This window comes from Erythranthe guttata, chromosome 7 (genome assembly GCF_056151865.1).
Source record: "Erythranthe guttata isolate IM_541 chromosome 7, IM_541, whole genome shotgun sequence".
NCBI classification, from domain to species: domain Eukaryota; kingdom Viridiplantae; phylum Streptophyta; class Magnoliopsida; order Lamiales; family Phrymaceae; genus Erythranthe; species Erythranthe guttata.
This window is the reverse complement of record NC_142539.1, coordinates 1,251,707-1,272,531: the sequence shown is the minus strand read 5'-3', so window position 1 is coordinate 1,272,531 and position 20,825 is coordinate 1,251,707. Positions and strand designations below refer to the sequence as shown.

Below are 20,825 nucleotides of genomic sequence, written 5' to 3'. Positions count from 1 at the left end.
TCGAGTTTCTACTGTAATAATAGGTGATATTTGTTCTAAGAAAAATAGGTGATATTAACATTCTTTTTCATCATAAAAATTTTAAAAACCTAAAATAAACATAATAGTAAATATAGAAACAAAATATAATTTTAAACCAAGTATTGTTTTGCGTGCCACTAAGAGACAACTAATGGCCATACTCCATATAGCCAATAATTCAATTCTTATCTCAAAATTCGAATTTCTTTGCCAACTATCATTAGATTGAGTTTGTCACATATGGTTAGTCTCTCATATAATTAGTTTATTATTATACGAGAGTGTAAGTCTACCCAATGCACCTATATGAATTGACCGCGAGTTACTTCATAATTATCAATTATCAAAAAAAATGGTAATTATCAAAAAAATAAAATGGTTCGACGCGAGTTACTTCATTACCAAAAAAAAAAAAAAAATCAAATTCTTTGATACGTTGGTAAAAATTAATCAAGATTTTTCATCATATATGATAAATTAATTAATAAAATTAAAGTCAAACTAAAAATACAAAGAAGTTAAGTTAAGTTAAGTTAGCGCCATAAACAGATATTACAAGTTAAGGTCCACACATTGTGCATCACCATATAAATCTAACCCTTCTTTTTTCACTTTCCGCCATTTTTTCATTATTAGCTCTGATCTTCACCAAAAATAAAAATAAAAAAAAATAAAAAATACACACACTAACACACGCATTTGATTGTGTGTTTTTGTTTCAGTTTCTCCGATCAATATATAATAATTAAGGTACGTACAGATCATGATTAATCATATTCTCTCGTACATACTTAATGCTAATAATCTAATGCTAATCAATTTTTTTTTTCTGATCGATCACTGTGTGATCAAATGAAGTGTTTTTTTTTTTTTGTGTGTGTGTGTGTGTGTATATATATATATATATATTGTGGATCTTGATTAATTAATTATTTATTTCGTTGCATTATATTGTGTAATTAATGACGTGTATTATTTGAAGATGTCTTCAATGGTGAAAGATATTTTGATAAGGCCAGCAGCAGCAAGAAGAAGAATAGTAGATCATCATCATCAGATTAATTATATTAGGGCGGCTCAGCCTTGTTCCGCTAGAGTGAGCCGCCGCTGGTCCACCACGGCTCGAGCCACTTTGAGCCATGGCTCTAGAACCAAGCCGATTCCACGAGCCATACTTACTACTCCTGTTTCAGACCCAACCCCTACCACTAAAAAGGTTAGTAAATTAATTACATATTGAACTTGTGTGTGTTTTTTTGTGGGTGTAATTAATTACCTAAATAAGGATATAATATAATATTTAAATAATTTTATTCTTTAGAAAGAAAAAAAAATAGGGTAAATTACACCTACAACCCCGAAGTATGCTAAAATAGCTTTAAGCCCCTTGTGGTCTTGGTAATTATAGTCACACCCCTAAAACATTTACCGAAGCCAAATTTTCATGTTTTGGGGACTGATATGCATGCACTATATTTTTTTCCTGCGGGGCCGTTAATGCTACTATAGATGAAAATTTGTTAATCTTATATAAAACAATAAGAATTTAAGAAACGTTACGAGAACCATGTCACTTCCTAGCTCGATGTTGTCTCCAACACTGTCTGAAACTAATAGTTTGTTAGAATTAGACTAATAGTTTGTTAGAACCCTAATTGAATAACTTATCCAATGTTTTATTTCGTTTGGGCTTCTAACAATGTTTCAGGAGTAATTGTAATTATCAATACTATAGGAACCTTAAAGTTATTTTAACGTAACATACTTCAGGGGTGTAGATGTAATTTACCCAAAATAATATATTTTTGAATTTTATGATTATTCTTTGAGACTTTATTTAAAATAATTTTTGACATAATATGGAATATTGGGGGTTTTTAATTTTTATATAAAATATTTGTATATTTGGTAAAATTGAGTAATAAAGTCAAACCTGAGTTTCAAAGTCAAACTTGAGTTTCAATCTTAACCTATCACTTATCATCAGCAGATAAGATTAAGCAGGACAATGATAGTTGAACATTCATAGAATCTAATTCTATTCCGCTACGATTTATTCAAGAATTCAATAAATAGATATACATGCATGCATCAGCTATATATATTCATGTCCACGTGGCAGTAGTAATACACGTGTCACATCTGCATCGTTCTTCTCGCTCCTATATAAAAAGCCAGACAGAGAAAAATATGTATCCTTAAGAAAATACTCAATTAGTAAATACTGTCCCAAATCTGCATTGCAAGAAGATAATATATATAACAACTGATTTCTTGTTCCTTTTAGACACCATCAACATGAAGGTATATATATATATATATATATATATATATATAGCATATTCATTGATTAAATTTTATTTGATCGAATATTTGTGTGTGTAGAGGGTATTCACTTTCGGCAAGGGAAGGAGTGAGGGAAACAAAGGCATGAAATCTTTGGTAAGTTGAAAAAAAACCCGAATATCGTATTCTTACGAATAGTTACATCGGGTGGATTTTTACCGTTAGAACTACACACATCAATGCGGGGTGTGTGTTTTGTGTGCTTATATATATATGAACGGTAAAATTCTACTCGATGTATTTCATTCGATATAGCATATAGTATAAACAGTATCCCATGTAACAAACAAAGATACATAAACAGAAATTGCAAACTAATTTTTTTTTATTGCATTTAGTACCCTATATTATATCGAATTGCTAAAAGTTTCCCCATGCTAATAAATATTAGCAAATGCTCCTATCATGCATTTTGATTATGCAAACAACTCCTAAATAGTGATTATCTAGGGGTTGTTTGCCAAAAAAAAGTTGCATAAAAGGGTTCGTTTTACTAATATTTATAATACGGGGAGTTTTTAGCCATTAGACAAAATACAGGGTGCTAAATACAATAAACCCAAACAATTAGGACACGGGAAAATGGTATATAGATACTAATAAAGGGAAAATTGTAATTTTGGTCTTATATGTTGGTCTTTTTAGGGATTTAGTCATATAAGTTCTCATATTTCAATTTTACATGCAATAATTGTGCAAAATTAGTATTTTTGGTCTTATTTTACTCGAACTTTGAATTTTAGCCGTTTAATGATGTACCTAACAAACTCGTAGAAATTTATTTATACGGACACTTAATTAAAAATTATAAATGCTCCTCTAATTTGATTTATAGGTGAGTCGTCTCACACATAATTAAAGTTCTACAATGGTAAGTTAGATGTCGAATTTATAAAATTCCAAGCATCCATATAAGTAAAATGCGTCAAGTTTATTTGTCGCGCCATAAAATTAAAAATCATGCAAAATATGATTAAAAATACCATATTTACAAAGTTATTGCATGTAAAACTGAAACATGATAAGTTAGAGGACTAAATTCCCAAATAGGCCAACACAGGGATCAAAACTACAATTTTCCCCCACTAATAAACACGCCTATTAATCTTTCATATTCAAAATGTAATTAAAAATTCAAACATATCAGTTGGGAGGAAAGGGCGCGAATCTTGCTGAGATGGCGAGCATCGGGTTATCGGTGCCACCTGGACTCACCATCTCCACAGAGGCATGTCAAGAGTATCAGCAAGTAGGTAAGAAGCTTCCAGAAGGATTATGGGATGAAATAATCGAAGGTTTGAATATTGTGGAGAAGGATATGGGAGCTTTTCTCGGTGACCCATCGAAGCCTCTTCTCCTCTCAGTTAGATCTGGTGCTGCTGTGAGTTACTTCTCCTTTCTTCTCGATTTGCCCATCACGTGTTTGTTAAAATGCCTCACTGAATATGTGTTATGTATGTAATGTGTTCGATGAAATGTCTCTGTGACTATTATATATACAGATTTCGATGCCTGGAATGATGGACACGGTTCTGAATCTTGGCCTCAATGATGAGGTAGTTGCTGGTTTGGCTGCCAAAAGTGGAGAGCGTTTCGCGTACGACTCGTATAGGCGATTCTTGGACATGTTTGGGAATGTAGTAAGTTTTCTTGTATGAATTCAACTTGTTGCTTTATTACAAACCAGATTGTATATATATAATGGTGGGGTTTATTTGAAGGTTATGGGCATCCCGCATTCACTGTTTGACGAAAAATTGGAAACGATGAAAAACGCGAAAGGAATAAACCTCGATACTGATCTAACAGCCGCTGATCTAAAAGAGCTTGTTGAAGAGTACAAGGTTGTCTACTATGAAGCTAAGGGCGAAAACTTCCCGTCAGGTACATAATGATATCTTTATTATTTAGTACATATATTTGATCATGTTTAAATTGTGTCGTAAGGATTTTTTTTCCACGTTTAGATCCGAAAAAACAGCTGGAATTGTCTATCAAAGCAGTTTTCGATTCATGGGATAGTCCGAGGGCGAACAAATATCGGAGCATTAATCAAATAACTGGTCTGAAAGGAACAGCTGTAAATATTCAGTGCATGGTATTTGGAAACATGGGAAATACCTCAGGAACAGGTGTTCTCTTTACTAGGAATCCTAGTACCGGCGAAAACAAGCTCTATGGGGAATTCTTAATTAATGCTCAGGTTCTTGATTACTCTTTTATCTTTTCTATTTATGTTGATATTGAAGGCCGTCTTAAGCTATTTTGTTGCCTGAAACGAGTTTTAAATTGAGGCCCTTTACGATACATGTTGTAACTTAAATTATATTCATATAAAAAACTTTATTCTATATATAACAATTAATGATCAGGGAGAAGACGTTGTGGCGGGAATTAGAACACCGGAGGATTTGAATACGATGAAGAACTGTATGCCCGAGGCTTACAAGGAGCTCGTGGATAATTGTGAGATATTAGAGAGACACTACAAAGATATGATGGTAATAATATTTTTAGTTCCATACGCATTGAAATGATTAACACTGTATAACAATCGAATTTTGAAAATGTACAGGACATTGAATTCACTGTACAAGAAAATAGGCTATGGATGCTACAGTGTAGATCAGGGAAACGAACGGGTAAAGGAGCTGTAAGAATAGCTGTGGACATGGTGAACGAAGGTCTCGTTGATACTCGAAGTGTGGTGAAGATGGTGGAGCCTCAGCATCTTGACCAGCTTCTTCATCCGCAGGTACAAGAACTATTTAATTCCCATTTGATTATTATAATTTTCCATAAAAAATAGACGAGTTTATTGCAGCACGGAGGCCCTAGATGATGAGGTTTTAGGGGTGGTTTGCAAACAAATGCATGCCGTTTTTTTTTTGGTGCTAATATTAATAACACGGGTTTTTTTTAACAAGTAGATTAAAAAACAGGGGTGATAAACGCAATAAACCCAAAATTATATCTGTAAGTATGGAAATAAATAGGCTGTATAATAATTTAATATATGGAATTATTATTTTTTTCTTGATAGTTTGAGGATCCATCTTCTTACAAAGACCACGTACTAGCCAAGGGATTGCCTGCTTCTCCCGGAGCGGCAGTTGGACAGGTTGTGTTCTGTGCTGAAGATGCAGAAACATGGCATGCACAAGGAAAGACTGTTATCTTGGTATGATTATCCAATGTTCTCGTTTCTTATTTTTCACTGATTTTGGATTTTTTAAATATGTTTACTGCCTCAGATTCAAACTGTCGTTTTGGGTTGGTACACATATATTAAGAAAACTAATTAATATGCATGGATTTTAGGAAGAAAAAACCCATAGAATGTGACTAAAATACCCTTCCCATTAATTCTATTTCGACTAACTAATTAAGAGTGACAAGGGCAAAATTGAGAAAATGATAACCAATGCATCATTGAAATTCTAAAGTGACAGACATTATGGCAGAAGAAAAGTTCTCGAAAGCAGACAGTTAATTTTAAACAGAGGGACTATATTATAATTCTTGGTTATTGTGTTTCAATGTACTATCCATCATTCTTTATTTGATGTATATCGATTTTTTTATTTTTTTAATACCTGTAAAGGTAAGAACCGAAACGAGCCCCGAAGATGTAGGTGGGATGCATGCAGCTGTCGGAATTTTGACCGCTAGAGGTGGCATGACATCTCATGCGGCGGTGGTGGCTCGCGGTTGGGGAAAATGTTGTGTCTCCGGCTGCCCCGATATACGTGTAAATGAATCCGAGAAGGTTCGTGTTAATAAATAAATATACACAATATTTAGGCTATGATTTTGGAATGAGGACAGAAAAAATTGAAAATTACTTTAAATATATATTTTTTAATTTTAATGATTGATAATGTAGGTGGTTTTGGTGGGAGATAAAGTAGTTAAAGAAGGAGATTGGATGTCGCTTAATGGATCTACGGGTGAAGTGATATTCGGAAAACAGCCGCTTGCACCTCCGGCTATGACCGGTGATTTGGAGGTTTTCATGGCTTGGGCTGATCAAATTAGGCGGCTCAAGGTACTTTTAAATTTTTATATCATTTTTTGTGTGATAAAATATCGGAAAAAAACTAAACCGCGGTCACTAATTTATGTTCGAAGCATATAATATATAATATACATGTATATGTAGGTCATGGCAAATGCTGATACACCTGAAGATGCACTTACAGCTCGGAATAACGGAGCTGAAGGCATCGGTTTGTGTAGGACAGAGCACATGGTAATTTTTCTTTTATGTAGTTTTCGAACTTTTTATAATCAGCTTTTTGTATGTAACATAATTTGATTAATTCCATTTTTTTGTCAGTTTTTTGCTTCTGATGAGAGGATTAAAGCTGTAAGAAAGATGATAATGGCAGTAACAGTCGAACAGAGGAAGGCGGCTTTAGACTTGTTGTTGCCTTATCAACGAGCCGATTTCGAGGGCATCTTTCGTGCAATGGATGGTATCTTATATTTATATTTATTAACAAGCGTAGACAAATACACAAGATGATATATATGTAAAATGAATTGTAAATTTATTAGGTCTTCCGGTGACGATCCGACTACTCGACCCTCCACTCCATGAATTTCTTCCGGAAGGTGACATAGAGCAAATTGTCGGAGAACTAACAGTTGATACTGGCATGACTGAAGATGAAGTTTATACGAGAATCGAGAAATTATCTGAAGTTAATCCGATGCTTGGATTCCGTGGATGCAGGTATTTTACTTAATTAGGAATTTATACTCGTGGGGGACTAAATATATATATAAAAAAGTATCCTAAGGGGCAGATAATAGTACACTCCTCGAAAACTAACAAATGTTTATATAGAATAATAGAGTTCTTGAGAAACGGTGAGGGCTATGGCTCTAGTTCAGGCAGTAATTGCATATTTGCAAGATTTTGATCTATTTAACCCTCTTGTATATAAATATATATATATATTTTTTATTTTTTTATTTTTTTGCAATGGGAATTTTGCAGGCTTGGAATATCGTACCCAGAGCTGACGGAAATGCAGGTGCGTGCAATATTTCAGGCGGCAATCTTGTTGAGCAACCAGGGTTATACAGTCCTGCCGGAGATTATGGTCCCTCTTATCGGAACACCTCAGGCATGTCAACATCATATATATAAATAAATAGTTAAATATGTATTTGTATTTTTATAGTTTATTTCTCGTCTACTTGATAATAATTCAACTGAAAATATTCGGCAGGAATTGAGTCACCAGGTGAGTTTGATTCGTGGGGTGGCGAAGAAAGTGTTCTCGGAGATGGGAACCTCGTTGAACTACAAAGTTGGCACCATGATTGAAATTCCTAGAGCTGCTTTAGTTGCAGATGAGGTATATTAAATGTTAACAATCACTTGGTATTTCCGAATATTTCTTGATTTTTGAGACTTAATATTCTTTTTCGAATAATTTTACACGGTTTAGATAGCAGTGGAGGCAGAATTTTTCTCGTTCGGGACAAACGATCTCACACAGATGACATTTGGATATAGCAGAGACGATGTAGGCAAATTTCTTCCTATTTACTTGGCTAAGGGCATTCTCCAAAACGATCCATTCGAGGTAATTTGTTAGTCATTTCTCATGCTACTATAAAGATTTTATTTGATTTTTGGTTTTTATTTTTCGTATATTTAATGATCTATTGAAATTAGGTTCTTGACCAAAAGGGCGTTGGACAGCTCATCAAAATGGCAACGGAAAGAGGCCGTGCAGCTAGACCTAACCTCAAGGTTACATAATTTGTACCCATTTTTTTCTTTTTTTTTCCAAATGTTTTAAACATCTTTCGTCGACAGATTAAAAAACACACATCCATGTGTGCGTGTGTGTGTGTTTCTTGAATTTCTTGAATAATAAGAAAGTAAATGTGCAGGTGGGAATATGTGGAGAGCATGGTGGTGAGCCTTCTTCTGTGGCCTTCTTTGCGGAAGCTGGACTCGATTACGTCTCTTGCTCTCCTTTTAGGTATCTCGAAAATGAAAAATTATTACGAAGAGTCGAATCTTGTTTTCTTGTCGGATAATGAAAACTTTTTGTGGGTTTATTTTTGTCTGATTATATATTTTTGCAGGGTGCCTATTGCAAGGCTGGCTGCAGCTCAAGTTGTTGTCTGAGGTGAAAAAAATATTGAAACACACTTTTCTGAATTAATGAGATGTTGTAAATCTATATATATGCACATATATGTATGTATAAATAAAAGAGATTCTACACAGATAAGATTATCCTCTGTATTAGAAGAGGGTAAGAGTTGAATGTAAATGTAAATGCAAATTTTCAAACCATTTCAATAGTATGTTAATTACATAATTTTATCACGTCAGCTTGAATATGATGGAATTAGGGCAAATACACCTTCCCAAATTATATTTCTCACAATCTTAAAATAGTGAAAATTACAGTTTATCCCTCAAGTTTGCATTGATTTCATCACATTTGGTCTCCATGTTCCCAAAAGAACATATTTGGTCTTCATGTTCACAAAAGAACATATCTGATCCATCTGTGTTTCAATAATTTACCACTTTTGGTCATTTTTGTCAATTTACCGCTAGTTTATCAGTTAAGGAAGTCTTCGGTATAAGTTTGATTCCGTTAGTACTAACGAAAAATTGATGGGAATGATTTAAAATGTTGAATTTTCGAAACATGAGAGGTCAAATGTATTTTCTGTGAACATGATGGATCAAATATGAAATTAATGCTCACTTGAAGAATGAAAACTGTAGTTTTTTCTTTTATTATATGATGTAACTAGAGCAAAATATACCTCCCAAATTACTTCCATCACAATTTTAGAACGCATTGCCATAATCTCTCTCTCTCTCTCACACACACACACACACAATTATATATATACATCAAAGCCTGTCAGAAACTAAATCAAATCCAATGCTCTTTATTTCTTTATCAAGTAATCCTAGTGCAAATCTTTCACGCATCTCTCTCTCTCTCTCTCTCCCCTCAAATCATTTTCTTTATTCTTTTCCAATGTCAATACTCATACATAGCCCAAAGTTTTCTCCAACATTTCTTGTTATGAACACTGAAATTTGTAACATAAAATACTCAGAAACTGAAAGGAAACTCAATTGAAATCTCAAATTCAGAATGGAGTATTAGGGTTCTTACAACTCAGAATAAAATTTGGGTTCAAATCAAAGAAAAGTAGCTACATTAACTACCATAGCTACACTACAAACTACTGATATATAACTTGCTTGTCTCCTGCCCCTAGTTGTCGTTATATAGCAGAAATTTAACGGTAAGAAAAACTAGATAAGGAGGCACGCAGCACATGTTCTTCGACTCATGCAGTCATTAGAACGACACCACTCTCCTCTCCTCAGCATAGCCAAAAGCGCGATTTAAATACTTAATATGGACGCATTTTTAAAAGTTAAAACGTCGTCGTTTACAAAGCATTAAAACAAAATTGCAGAAACTTAAAAAAAAAATTAAAAAATAAAAATAATTTCCTTTCTGGAAAAAAACCAAGATATCAATTTAAGGTTCAATATATATTGGGCTTCAAACTCGAAAGCTTTAGTTGTTAATGGCCAAGTACAATGATATTTTGTTGTTTCTACTGATTCTGCTGTTTGCATTCAATTGAATCTTGAAAAGTTGGTGTTCCAGAAGGGAAATTTTCAACCATAGACTTTTCATGCTTTGTTGGCCGTAACGTTATAATCTTCGACTTAGCATCAGCAAAAACGAACTTGGTTTTTGCGTAAATTAGTAGGGATCGAATATAGGTGTTAAAAGTTTTTTTCTTCCTTACCGTAGATCTCACTCTTATTCCATTACCTCAGGACCAGATCGGTCGAAAATAACATTGCCGAATGTATTACCTTAGCCAAGCTGAGACCAAACATCCTCATTTTTGTTGTCGTTTGGTCTCAGTTTAAAGCAGTTAATAATCATTAAAATACCAAAACACTCGTCTCCAGATATCCCGACAGCAAATGAATGTCGAGTCTCCCCTGTGCAATAACCATACAAAAAAAAAAAAAAAAAAAAAGGCACTCTCCCTACGCAGGGATTATCCTGTTCAGGTTCGAAGGGACTTTCTCAGCCTAAACCTGCTCCAGTCCCGCTGGAGCAGATACAGACACCCCTGGTGCGTTTTTTCACGTCAATCAACGTTTTTCGATATATAGATAGAAACCATCAAAACGAGAGAAAAAAATTAAAGTAGAAAGCATTTTTATTGCTTAATTTCTACCGATGAGGACATTTAAACATAATAATGATTCAAATGAAGATGTTCCTCTTAATAAGCTGTTCGACGAATTTGAAGCTATTTTTATTTACTTACCTAGTTCATGAAGAAGAAGATAAGGTTTTCTAAGACCTCTTACTTCTCTCGACTTGGCCAGCCATGCATCAGCTCCGAGATTCCACCGGTGCGTTTATTATTTTTCGCCTGGACGAAAATGCCTGCATAGTAGATATAAATTCACCAAGAAAGGTGTAAGTAGACATTGGAGGGTAAAATGGTTACACAAATCTAGTGAAAATGGTTGGATTTATTGCATATTAGGAAATACGCCCCCTATGATTTTTATTTTAGCAAGCTACCCCCTAAAAACTCACCATTTAGGCTATAAAAAAACGCATCACAGGGTAGATTATGCTAACATTAATAGCAAGGAGAGATTTTTAGCAGTTTGATACAACACAAGGGTACTAAATGCAATAAATTCCAAAATGGTTTCTACAATTTATATGTAAAAAACTAGATATTTCTAATTCCCCCTCCAAATGGTTAATTATAATTGTTACTTCGTTTCATCGATGTTTTTCTATTCATATAATAAAACCCCCCTAGAACATAAATTTTTACTCACCTTTTAACCACTCCTCGATTTGACATACTCCTCCGGCAAGTAAATCTCACCACCCACCTCACCAAACTGCTCCCCACTAACAGTCTTCCTGGCAGCCAAAAAAGCAGCACTCATAGCATCCATCCCCTTCTTCACCGCCACCTCAGCATCATCCCCATAACCATGCTCCTCCGCGTACTTCCTCACATCCTCCGTTATCTTCATCGAGCAGAACTTGGGTCCACACATCGAGCAGAAGTGGGCCACCTTAGCTCCATCCGAGGGCAGCGTCTCGTCATGGAACGACATGGCTGTGACAGGATCAAGTGACAGCGCAAACTGGTCCATCCATCTGAACTCAAATCTAGCCTTGCTCAAAGCATCGTCCCACGCCTGAGCGTGAGGGTGACACTTTGCCAGGTCAGCGGCGTGTGCGGCTATCTTGTAAGCGATGACTCCGGCTTTTACATCGTCCCTATTGGGCAGGCCGAGGTGCTCCTTGGGGGTGACGTAGCAGAGGAGGGCGGTGCCCAGAGCACCTATGTTGGCTGCTCCGATTGCTGAGGTGATGTGGTCGTAGCCCGGAGCAATATCGGTAGTTAGTGGTCCGAGAGTGTAGAATGGTGCCTCGTTGCACCATTCGAGCTGTTTTTGCATGTTCTCGGGGATTTTGTGGAGTGGAACATGTCCAGGACCTTCGTTCATGACCTGTGGATGGATGTTATATAAAGCTTATGTCAATGAACAAAATAATAATGTTGTAAGGTAAATGTTGTAAGGTACATGTTGTGTAGTGTATTTAGTGATCCTTCCTTCCATAGGTTGTGTAGTGTATTTAGTGATACCTGCACATCTTTTTCCCAAGCTCGGCGAGTCAACTCCCCCTGAGTCAACAGCTCCGCAAACTGAGCAGTATCATTCGCATCGTAAATCGATCCAGGCCTCAATCCATCACCGATCGACAACGAAATATCGTACTGGTTACAAATATCCAAAATATCATCCCAGTGCTCGTACGCAAAATTCTCCTTATGATAAGCCAAGCACCACTTTGCATGTATGGACCCACCACGAGAAACAATCCCCGTCATCCGCTTAGCTGTCAACGGAATATACCTTAGAAGAACACCTGCATGAATAGTGAAATAGTCAACCCCTTGCTCTGCTTGCTCGATCAAAGTCTCCCTAAAAACCTCCCAGTTGAGATTCTCCGCAATCCCGTTGACTTTTTCCAACGCTTGGTAGATGGGGACCGTGCCAACTGGCACGGGCGAGTTGCGGAGGATCCACTCTCGGGTCTCGTGGATGTGGCGGCCCGTGGAGAGGTCCATGATAGTGTCAGCACCCCACATGGTGGCCCATTGGAGTTTGTGGACTTCTTCTTCAATTGAGCTTACAACTGCGGAGTTTCCGATGTTGGCGTTGACTTTGACCAAGAATTTGCGTCCAACTATCATTGGCTCTAATTCTAGATGTTTCTTGTTTGAGGGGATGATCGCTCGGCCGCGTGCGACTTCGGATCGGACAAATTCTGGGTCGAGTTTTTCGCGGGCCGCGCAGTATGTCATCTCCTCGGTTATGATGCCTTGTTTAGCGTAATACATTTGAGTGCATCTTGGCCCGCCTAGTTTATCTCTCCTGTCGATCCATTCTTTTCTCAACTTGGGAAGTCCTATTCGAAAAATATCGGGTATGAAATCACTCAGCCACCATTTTGATGCTCAAAGTTAAAAAAAACAATTACACTCAAATGGAGCAAAAATGATTCATGGAGAAATAAGCATCAAGTTTAAGTTGCAAATTTCAACTACCTACATATCGAATTAAAATTTCCGGCTTCGCCACTGACTATAACTTAAATGGAACTAAAATGTCAAAAAGAATGTGGAGAATTTACACTCTATTACCAGTGAGTATCAATGTTAATTAATTGTTTGAGACAGGAATATTGATGAATTACTCTAATATTCACAAGCACATATTCGAAAAGAAATCACTCTTAGGAGAAGAATAGAATTACCAATTTGTGGGCTGATGTTTTGCGGGCCACTGGTGTCGTAGGCGTCGAAATGTGGTTCGTCACCCGCCAAGTGGATGCGCCTAAACGGAACTCGCAGCAAATGTCCAGATTCTTCATGAACAACTTCCCTGTAAGCAATTTCACCGAATTATTGAAATATTAAAAATAAAAAAAAGTAATAACAAAGAGTTGGAAACTTTTTAAACCACAAAACTCGATTTTTTTATTTTTTTTTTGCTTACGTGCATTCTTTGGAGCTTTTGGGGAAGCATTCCTCGAAGGAAGGAAGGGGGAGAAAATCGGGGGCGTTCGGATCTGCTGTGTGCTTCCTCGGCTTAACAACCTTGTCTTGGTTGGTTGTCGGGGGATCGAAGGTTAGTGTAGCTTTTGGGCTCGAAAAGACGGAAATGTCCCTTCTCCTTATGCTAGAAACCTGTCCAACATCGATTCCGTTGAGAAAGGAGCTGCTCAGAGATTTCAGTGAAGTGGTCGAATTTCTGTTGTTGTTGCACACAGCTGATGCCAAACTAGTCTGCAACGACGCCATATCTGCCGGAAAAAGGCGTTTCATAAATTATTATAGATTACAAAAGTCAAAAATTATGACAGCAATGCATATGAGCAAAAGCAATTAGCTCCCAAACACTTCAAAAAAAAAAAATCCCAGAATTTTGATACATTTATACAAACAACCAGTGTCGGATTTGTCCGATGCAACACCCGACGAAATTCACCGGGTTATATCCTATCCCACCATACATTCATACATATTTTACACACATCCACACGTATGTGTGTAATCGTGTGTAATTCGAAGCTGAAAAAAACTATCAGGCGTAATTCACATGTTTGTGTGTGCGATTGTGCGTAATTCACCATCTAAGCAAACCCTTACTTCCTGACATTCTCTCGAATCGAAACTCGAACCACATCAAACATCATAAACATAAGAAATTACAGCCGAAAAATTCAAAAAAATCAAAAATTCTGTATAAAATACACGAAGAACAGGAGGCATGCAATGCATTAAAAACTGAAAACTAGAAAATTAAAAATTAAAAAAAAAAAAAAAAAAGGAAAACGCACGAACCTGAAGCTGAGATGATGAATCTTATCTGATCAGATATTTTTTTTTTAAATTTAATTTGGGGATTCAATTTGAATGAAGCAGAATGAACGGACCCAACTGATTTTCTCTACACTTATTTGTGGGGTTTTTATATCACTGGCAAAATGACTCAGCACAAAAGAACCGGTGCTTTTTTGCTTCAATAAAATATCTCGAACACAGCGACAAATTAAAAGGCGGAATTTGCAATTTGACCCCTGTACTTATTTTTATTTTCAGTATTTGGTCCCTAAAGTTTCTTGACTTTCAATTATTTCCCCAGCTCAATTTTTTTTTTTTTTTAAATTTTAATTTTTTGAAATTACGATGGATGTGGGATGAGGATATACAATTGTGAAAATTGGTCACTAACATTAATTACTATTTAATAAAATAGTTTTTGAAAATAATATGGAAAGATTTCCTAATAAATGAATTGCAAAATGTGATCCACTAAATTGATATCTAGATTTTATCTCTATTTATTCCAAACAACTGCCACCACCTGTCCGCAACATAGCCCCACCATTGAATAAACAAAGATTTTTCAAGTAATAATATGGCAAAAACAAGATTTTTAGGCTTGTTTGCCTAAATTTATTTTAAACAAGTAATAAGTTGTTTTAAGAATTTATTTTTAAAATTAATTTTTAAAAAATTTGGATAATAAACTTATACACTACTTTTATTTATTATAAGATCTTAAATAAAAAAGTTGTATAAATATTTTTTTTTTAAATAATCTTAATAACTTTTCAGCAACTTATTTTTAAAAATTTATAAATCTTTTTTTTTTAAATACCAAACACTTTTAAAGAGCTTTAAAGCTTTTTAACAGCTTATAAGCTTAGCCAATCACCGTCTATTTAACAACTTTGCTTGCTTTTATCTTATAATTACCTTATAGTCTCACTAATTAGACTTAATTAGTACTTCCAAAAGGGTTAATCCACACAAACAATTGCAAATTTCTTGACTTCTTAACATTTGTTGGGACCCAAGGAATCAACCAACCTTTTTCCTTTGAAAAAGAAATTAAAAAAATAAAAATAAATTATTTGTATTTTTAATTCATTAAAAAAAAGATAACAAAAAGTAAAAAGGGAAACGAATCCAATGTTTCATTATCCTGTTCTCTCTCAATTCAGCACCATTGTTAATTAATTGTCCAGACATCCATTTATTTAATTATTTCCCAATTAATTAATTAGGGCATTGTCTTGACTTGTTTGGAAAAATTAAGGTAATGACAAACCACTAAGATATCATTTTAAATAATAATTAAATAAATAATTATATAATATTTGGCTAATCATGAAAATCTTGCCACCTTTATTTTGCTCTTTGTTTACAGGTGGGAGTTGGTGGGTAATTTAGTCATGAAAAAGAAAGATTGGCCTAATTTGTCAACATTTAATTTTTTCAGGAGCAGTTGAGAGATTCTCAGTTTATTATAAATAACCCCATGCAATCAAGAAAATTTGCTTTCATGCACCAACAATTCACCTTAATTATTATTACATAATGTGTGTCCTAACAAGAAGATTCCACCGCCTATGTTCGAGAATCCGGCACCTCGTTTTTCGTCGACGTTATAAGCCTAAACTCGTCGTGGAAAAGCTGAAACGCTACTCCAATTTCCACCTCAGAAGAAAACCGAAAAAAACTCGTCAAAACGGCGAAACTAGACAACAACAGCAACGACAACCTATTCGCCTCGCCACGTTCAACGCCGCGCTGTTTTCTCTCGCGTCGGCTGTCCCGAAAGCCGATAAATCAGTTGTTTTAGTACAAGAAAATATTAATCTCCGAAAAGGGATACTAAAGCAATCCCCACTCCATATTAACTACCCTACGGAAAACGAGACTAATAAATCGAAGCCGAAAGTCTCGATAAACCTCCCGGAGAACGAGATCTCGTTATCCCGCAATAGGGTTTTGAGAGTGGTGCAAGATTCTTGCAATATTAATAAATCTCCGAGTTTCAATCGTTCGGCTCCGAATAATCCGATGAGGTCTCCAATATGCTTCCCTTCAAGCATGGCTAATTGGCTCAACTGCGCTAATCTATGTGGCGTTAGAACGATTTTCGACGTTCTAAAAGAAGTCGACGCCGATATATTGGCTTTGCAAGATGTTAAGGCGGACGAAGAAAACGAGATGAAACCCTTATCGGATTTAGCTCGAGCTTTAGGTATGCATTACGTGTTTGCCGAGAGCTGGGCTCCGGAGTATGGCAATGCAGTTCTCTCCAAATGGCCTATCAAGAAATCGAAAATTCAGAAAATTTACGACGAAAAAGATTTCAGGTTTTTTTTTGTTATCTTGTATTAAAAAATAATGTGGCCTCGCATAATATAATATCGTGTGTGTTTTATTCTTCGACAGGAATGTGATTAAGGCTACTATAGATGTGCCGTTAAACGGGGAGTTGAATTTTTACAGCACGCAACTCGATCACTTGGACGAAAATTGGAGGATTAAGCAAATTAACGCTATGATCGAATCGGACAGCGAGCATCATATCTTGGCCGGTGGGCTCAACGCTCTTGATTCGTCGGATTATTCGTTGGAGAGATGGAACCATATTGTGAAGGTTCGATTTTTTTATTTTTTTTATTATTAATTTTTTATATATATATTTTCGACGAATTATTTAATTTTTATTATTTTTTGTAGTACTATGAGGAATTAGGAAAGCCCACTCCAAAAGTTGAAGTGACAAATTTATTAAAGGGAAGAGGATATATTGATGCTAAAGATTTTCCAGGGGAATGTGAGCCTGTAGTCATGATAGCCAAAGGCCAAAGTAACAAGAATTTTTTTGTAAATTACTTTTTTAAATATTATATATATAATTTCATTTTTCAAGAATTATTTTTTAAATATTATTTGGTGCATTTTTGGGAGAAGATGTACAGGGGACATGCAAATACGGGACGCGGGTCGATTATATTTTGGGGTCGTCGGATTCGCCGTATGCGTTTGTGCCCGGGTCGTACTCGGTTACTTCGTCTAAAGGGACTTCGGATCATCATATAGTAAAAGTTGATGTTGTGAGAATAGCAGATTTTGGTAGTGAGAATAGTAAAAAACAGAGGAAATTGAGACAGAGTGTTTTAAGTATGATGAATTCTTGTTCTTTGAGAAGTGTTTGTGAAGTGTAGTTCTTGAAATTTGTGTTTGGTATTATTTTGGTGTAATAGTTGCTTATTCTTACAAATTTACACACACACACACATCTTGAATGTTGGAGTACTAAATAAGTGGAATTATTTCGGGCAAATTACGTCACCCCTGAGTTATGGTCAAATTATGAAAACCTCAATCATATTTGAGTAATTGCAGCCACCCTCTCAAGTATATATTATCTTACGAAAAATCGTAAACCCATCCAAATGTAAATTTAGGGATGTTAAATCGGTAAAACCGAACTGAATTTTCGGTACGCCAAACATTTCATACTGTTTATCGAACTGAATATACGATTTAGTTCGATAAATAACCGAATTACATAAATTTTATGTAAAAATATTTAAAAGGAGGAGTGACTCTAATTAGGCAAACAAGAGAGATTTTTTCGTAATTTGGCCATACATCAGGGGTGGCCGTAATTTGCAGAGTTATTTATAATTATATATATCACACATTCTTCTTAATTCAATGGAAAGAATCACAAAACAAATCCCTCAACCCCTTATTTACTCTCCAAGCCAAAATAATCAACCCATATATATCACACACACACACACACTTTCACACACTTGCACACAATTAAAACATGCACTTATAACTTATAAGGCCTTAAGCAGAAGTAGAAGGAGGGGTAGTTGATCCTTGGCTACTAGGGTACCCTATGCCGTGTCGTTTATTAGGGAACAAGACAAATACCGATCCCGAAACGGCCCCTATGACAGGTGGCATCGCCATAAGCAAAACCTTCTGCGCAGACTCGAACGAAGGGTAAAAGCACTCCACCGAATTAGGGTCCAAAAGTGCCACAACCGCGAAAACAACCAGCGAGAAGAACGCGTGCACGAAATCGCCGAATCGAAGTTTGTACGCCGAAAGGTCTTGTTTGGAAGAATTGGGCCACAGGCCCTTGGTGGTGGCGATTCCGTAATTTGTGTTCCCTTGGTCGTCGGAGTAGCTGTCGGTGAACGAGGCGAAGCAGCACGAGACGCCGCACGTCGCGATCAGGACGGCCGACAGGTACTTGTTGACGACGTGGCATTGGCCGTTGTTCGTTAGGACGGGGTTGAGGAATTGGAAGGCGAAAACGGTGCCCGTCGGGAGGAGCTTCACTAGGTTTCCGAATCCGGTTAGGGTTGCTTGTCTCATGCTCGATTTCGACGACATTCTCTCTCTCTCTCTCTCTCTCTCTCTCTCTCTCTCTCTCTCTCTCTCTCTCTCTCTCTCTCTCTCTCTCTCTCTCTCTCTCTCTCTCTCTCTCTCTCTCTCTCTCTCTCTCTCTCTCTCTCTCTCTCTCTCTCTCTCTCTCTCTCTCTCTCTCTCTCTCTCTCTCTCTCTCTCTCTCTCTCTCTCTCTCTCTCTCGTGTGTGTGTAGTTTAGTTTCGCTTGTGGCAATGAGTTTGTGCATGGGGGTGAGATTGTTTTATAGTAGTGTGTGTGTGTGTGTTTAGAAAGATTGCTTGTACGTAAAATATTGCATGCTTTTACTCTTAGTATGAATTTGAAATATGTGTGATGTTTTAAAGTCACGTTGAGATTTTTTTGTACTCAATGTGTTGGTTTATTTAATTTCATTCTTTGATATATATATATATATATATATATATATATATATATATATATATATATATATATATATATATATATATATATATATATGTGCAAGGGCGGATCCAGGGTTATTTGTTTTGGGGTCGAGAGTTCGGGAAAAAATAAACTATCGATTCAGGGGTTCGGGAATTGAACCCTGATTTTTTTTTTCTTTTGGTATTTTGATTAAGTAGCAATAACGAAATGTTTGAAAAAATTATAATATGATCATTATATCATTATTTAAACTTCCTAAAATTAGAAATCATGTATTATCAGAGGGTAATTCTTTTTAGAATGAAAAACAATAAGAAATAGGTAAAAAGTTTTTTTTTTTTCTGCAGGGGCGGCTGCCCCCTAAGCCAATGCTTGCGTATGCTCCTTCGTGTATGTGTTCGTTTATGAAATTTCTATAACAAAAAATCTACGGGGATTCGAAGAATAAGAGATGAATCGTAAAGTTGTAACGTTTCGAAATTGGATACATGATTGATTAGTACTAATCAACAAGTTCATGCCTAATTGAACACAACAACTTACATCACGTTTTGCTTATATTAGATTGTCTGCTTACTTAAAGAAATTAACATTCTTTAATTAGGAAAATAATGCAAAAAAATGAACAAAAAAACAAAAGAATGTATCGAGACGAGACATACGTGCAAGTCTAATAGATATAATAAGGAATAAATAAGTATAATAAATCATATGAAATTTAATTGGGCCTTTAGCTTAGTTTAAACACATTTACCTAACTAATCATGTTTATTAGTGTTTGGTTTATTGGGCTTGTACGCAAACACAACGAGGGGTAAATAGTTGGGCCATAATTGAGGATTTTTTTTAGTATAAGCAATTATTTTTTTATTTAATTTGAGCCAACAAAGAAAATCAAGACCTGATTAGGTAAGGGGCAATTCGGTAATTAAACATCCTTCAACATTAATATCCTTTGAAAATTAGGATGATAAAATTTTGTCAATTTGCTAGAAGTCCCCAATCATGTCTTTTTCTCGTCGCCCAATATCCGAGACACTTCCCAATTTCAACTTTCATGTGTTAATACTTCTCTATAGAGTGCTTCTATTCATGTACCGATAATGCTCAGCTCTCTGGTGTCGTCTGTCTAAACTCTCTAAATAATTTATCTATGCATTGAGTACATATATCCATATGTAGTTAAGTTCCAAACTCCCAGAATCTGTTGTTGGTCAGACTGAGCTACCAAGAGTGCACGGAGGATAAAATTGTCAGCTCGACCCCAATTAGCAACGACGCCATATAATTTAAATGATATCATAATCCAATTTGACAACCTTAAGCAAAATAATAAATATCCGATATCCTGTACATATTTTTCAGGGACATCCAACTAATATACCATTAGGTAATCCATCAAGATTAAACCTTGGACATTGAAATCAATGACTTAGAATATGGAGAAGAAAGCCATGAAATTTTGTCCTCAACGTGCACAAGGGTCATATTCTTATTCTAATAACAATTCACATAGGATGCTTTACATAGACTTATTACACAACCACAAACAACAAAAGAAAAATGAAATTTGCTGTCAATAAAGTCTTTTGGTCCAAACAATGAAACAAGTGGTGCCCTTTCAATTCAAATTGATATTTGTTATAATATTGTGGACTTTAGCAAATGGGTTATTAGTC

The 20,825-nt window shown here is 35.7% G+C and overlaps 4 protein-coding genes across 7 annotated transcripts; 2 read left to right on the top strand and 2 right to left on the bottom strand.

Annotated features, from left to right (window-relative positions):
* Positions 1–556: 556 nt before the first annotated feature.
* PPDK (pyruvate orthophosphate dikinase) lies at positions 557–8,717 on the top strand. Its single transcript, XM_088820581.1, has 21 exons — positions 557–771; positions 1,004–1,237; positions 2,407–2,463; positions 3,515–3,748; positions 3,870–4,007; positions 4,089–4,251; positions 4,335–4,570; positions 4,740–4,868; positions 4,943–5,122; positions 5,411–5,548; positions 5,972–6,136; positions 6,254–6,415; positions 6,530–6,619; positions 6,707–6,845; positions 6,928–7,105; positions 7,373–7,502; positions 7,608–7,736; positions 7,830–7,967; positions 8,060–8,137; positions 8,281–8,372; positions 8,479–8,717. Exons 2-21 carry the CDS (start codon positions 1,004–1,006, stop codon positions 8,519–8,521), a joined length of 2,853 nt encoding a protein of 950 aa, XP_088676707.1. The 5' UTR covers positions 557–771; the 3' UTR covers positions 8,522–8,717.
* Positions 8,718–9,484: 767 nt separating this feature from the next.
* THIC (thiaminC) lies at positions 9,485–14,811 on the bottom strand. Of its 4 annotated transcripts, none has more exons than XR_016032107.1 (7): positions 14,350–14,730; positions 13,502–13,808; positions 13,260–13,387; positions 12,085–12,911; positions 11,261–11,947; positions 10,729–10,850; positions 9,485–10,527 (listed from the first exon to the last, which is right to left on the bottom strand). XR_016032107.1 is itself a non-coding variant. In XM_012977033.2 (6 exons), the coding sequence occupies exons 2-5, from the start codon at positions 13,804–13,806 to the stop codon at positions 11,264–11,266; spliced, it is 1,944 nt and encodes a 647-aa protein (XP_012832487.2). In that variant the 5' UTR covers positions 13,807–13,808; positions 14,350–14,811; the 3' UTR covers positions 10,600–10,850; positions 11,261–11,263. The 4 variants fall into 4 exon arrangements, 2 of the variants coding, with proteins under 2 accessions (XP_012832487.2, XP_088676708.1); XR_016032106.1 differs by lacking the exon at positions 14,350–14,730 and adding an exon at positions 14,155–14,342; XM_012977033.2 differs by lacking the exon at positions 9,485–10,527 and having other exon boundaries at positions 10,600–10,850; positions 14,350–14,811.
* Positions 14,812–15,815: 1,004 nt separating this feature from the next.
* LOC105949514 (uncharacterized) lies at positions 15,816–17,548 on the top strand. Its single transcript, XM_012972820.2, has 4 exons — positions 15,816–16,676; positions 16,756–16,963; positions 17,047–17,176; positions 17,281–17,548. Exons 1-4 carry the CDS (start codon positions 15,892–15,894, stop codon positions 17,532–17,534), a joined length of 1,377 nt encoding a protein of 458 aa, XP_012828274.2. The 5' UTR covers positions 15,816–15,891; the 3' UTR covers positions 17,535–17,548.
* A 442-nt stretch (positions 17,549–17,990) lies between these two features.
* On the bottom strand, positions 17,991–18,816 carry LOC148768956 (protein DMP2-like). Its single transcript, XM_088820578.1, has one exon. The coding sequence runs from the start codon at positions 18,724–18,726 to the stop codon at positions 18,172–18,174; it is 555 nt and encodes a 184-aa protein (XP_088676704.1). The 5' UTR covers positions 18,727–18,816; the 3' UTR covers positions 17,991–18,171.
* Positions 18,817–20,825: the final 2,009 nt, after the last annotated feature.

Excerpts from the sequence above, each read along its gene's own strand:
- LOC148768956 (XM_088820578.1), bottom strand. The coding sequence starts at position 18,726 with ATGTCGTCGAAATCGAGCATGAGACAAGCAACCCTAACCGGATTCGGA.
- THIC (XM_088820582.1), bottom strand. The coding sequence starts at position 14,191 with ATGTGGTTCGAGTTTCGATTCGAGAGAATGTCAGGAA. Across the intron at positions 12,912-13,259 it reads AAACATCAGCCCACAAATTG|GACTTCCCAAGTTGAGAAAA; the intron begins GTAATTCTATTC and ends TTTTTCGAATAG. Across the intron at positions 11,948-12,084 it reads CTTGGGAAAAAGATGTGCAG|GTCATGAACGAAGGTCCTGG; the intron begins GTATCACTAAAT and ends ATCCATCCACAG.
- LOC105949514 (XM_012972820.2), top strand. The coding sequence starts at position 15,892 with ATGTGTGTCCTAACAAGAAGATTCCACCGCCTATGTTCGAGAATCCGG. Across the intron at positions 16,677-16,755 it reads TACGACGAAAAAGATTTCAG|GAATGTGATTAAGGCTACTA; the intron begins GTTTTTTTTTGT and ends ATTCTTCGACAG. Across the intron at positions 17,177-17,280 it reads CATGATAGCCAAAGGCCAAA|ATGTACAGGGGACATGCAAA; the intron begins GTAACAAGAATT and ends TTTTGGGAGAAG.
- PPDK (XM_088820581.1), top strand. The coding sequence starts at position 1,004 with ATGTCTTCAATGGTGAAAGATATTTTGATAAGGCCAGCAGCAGCAAGA. Across the intron at positions 4,008-4,088 it reads TGGACATGTTTGGGAATGTA|GTTATGGGCATCCCGCATTC; the intron begins GTAAGTTTTCTT and ends GTTTATTTGAAG. Across the intron at positions 6,137-6,253 it reads GTGTAAATGAATCCGAGAAG|GTGGTTTTGGTGGGAGATAA; the intron begins GTTCGTGTTAAT and ends TTGATAATGTAG.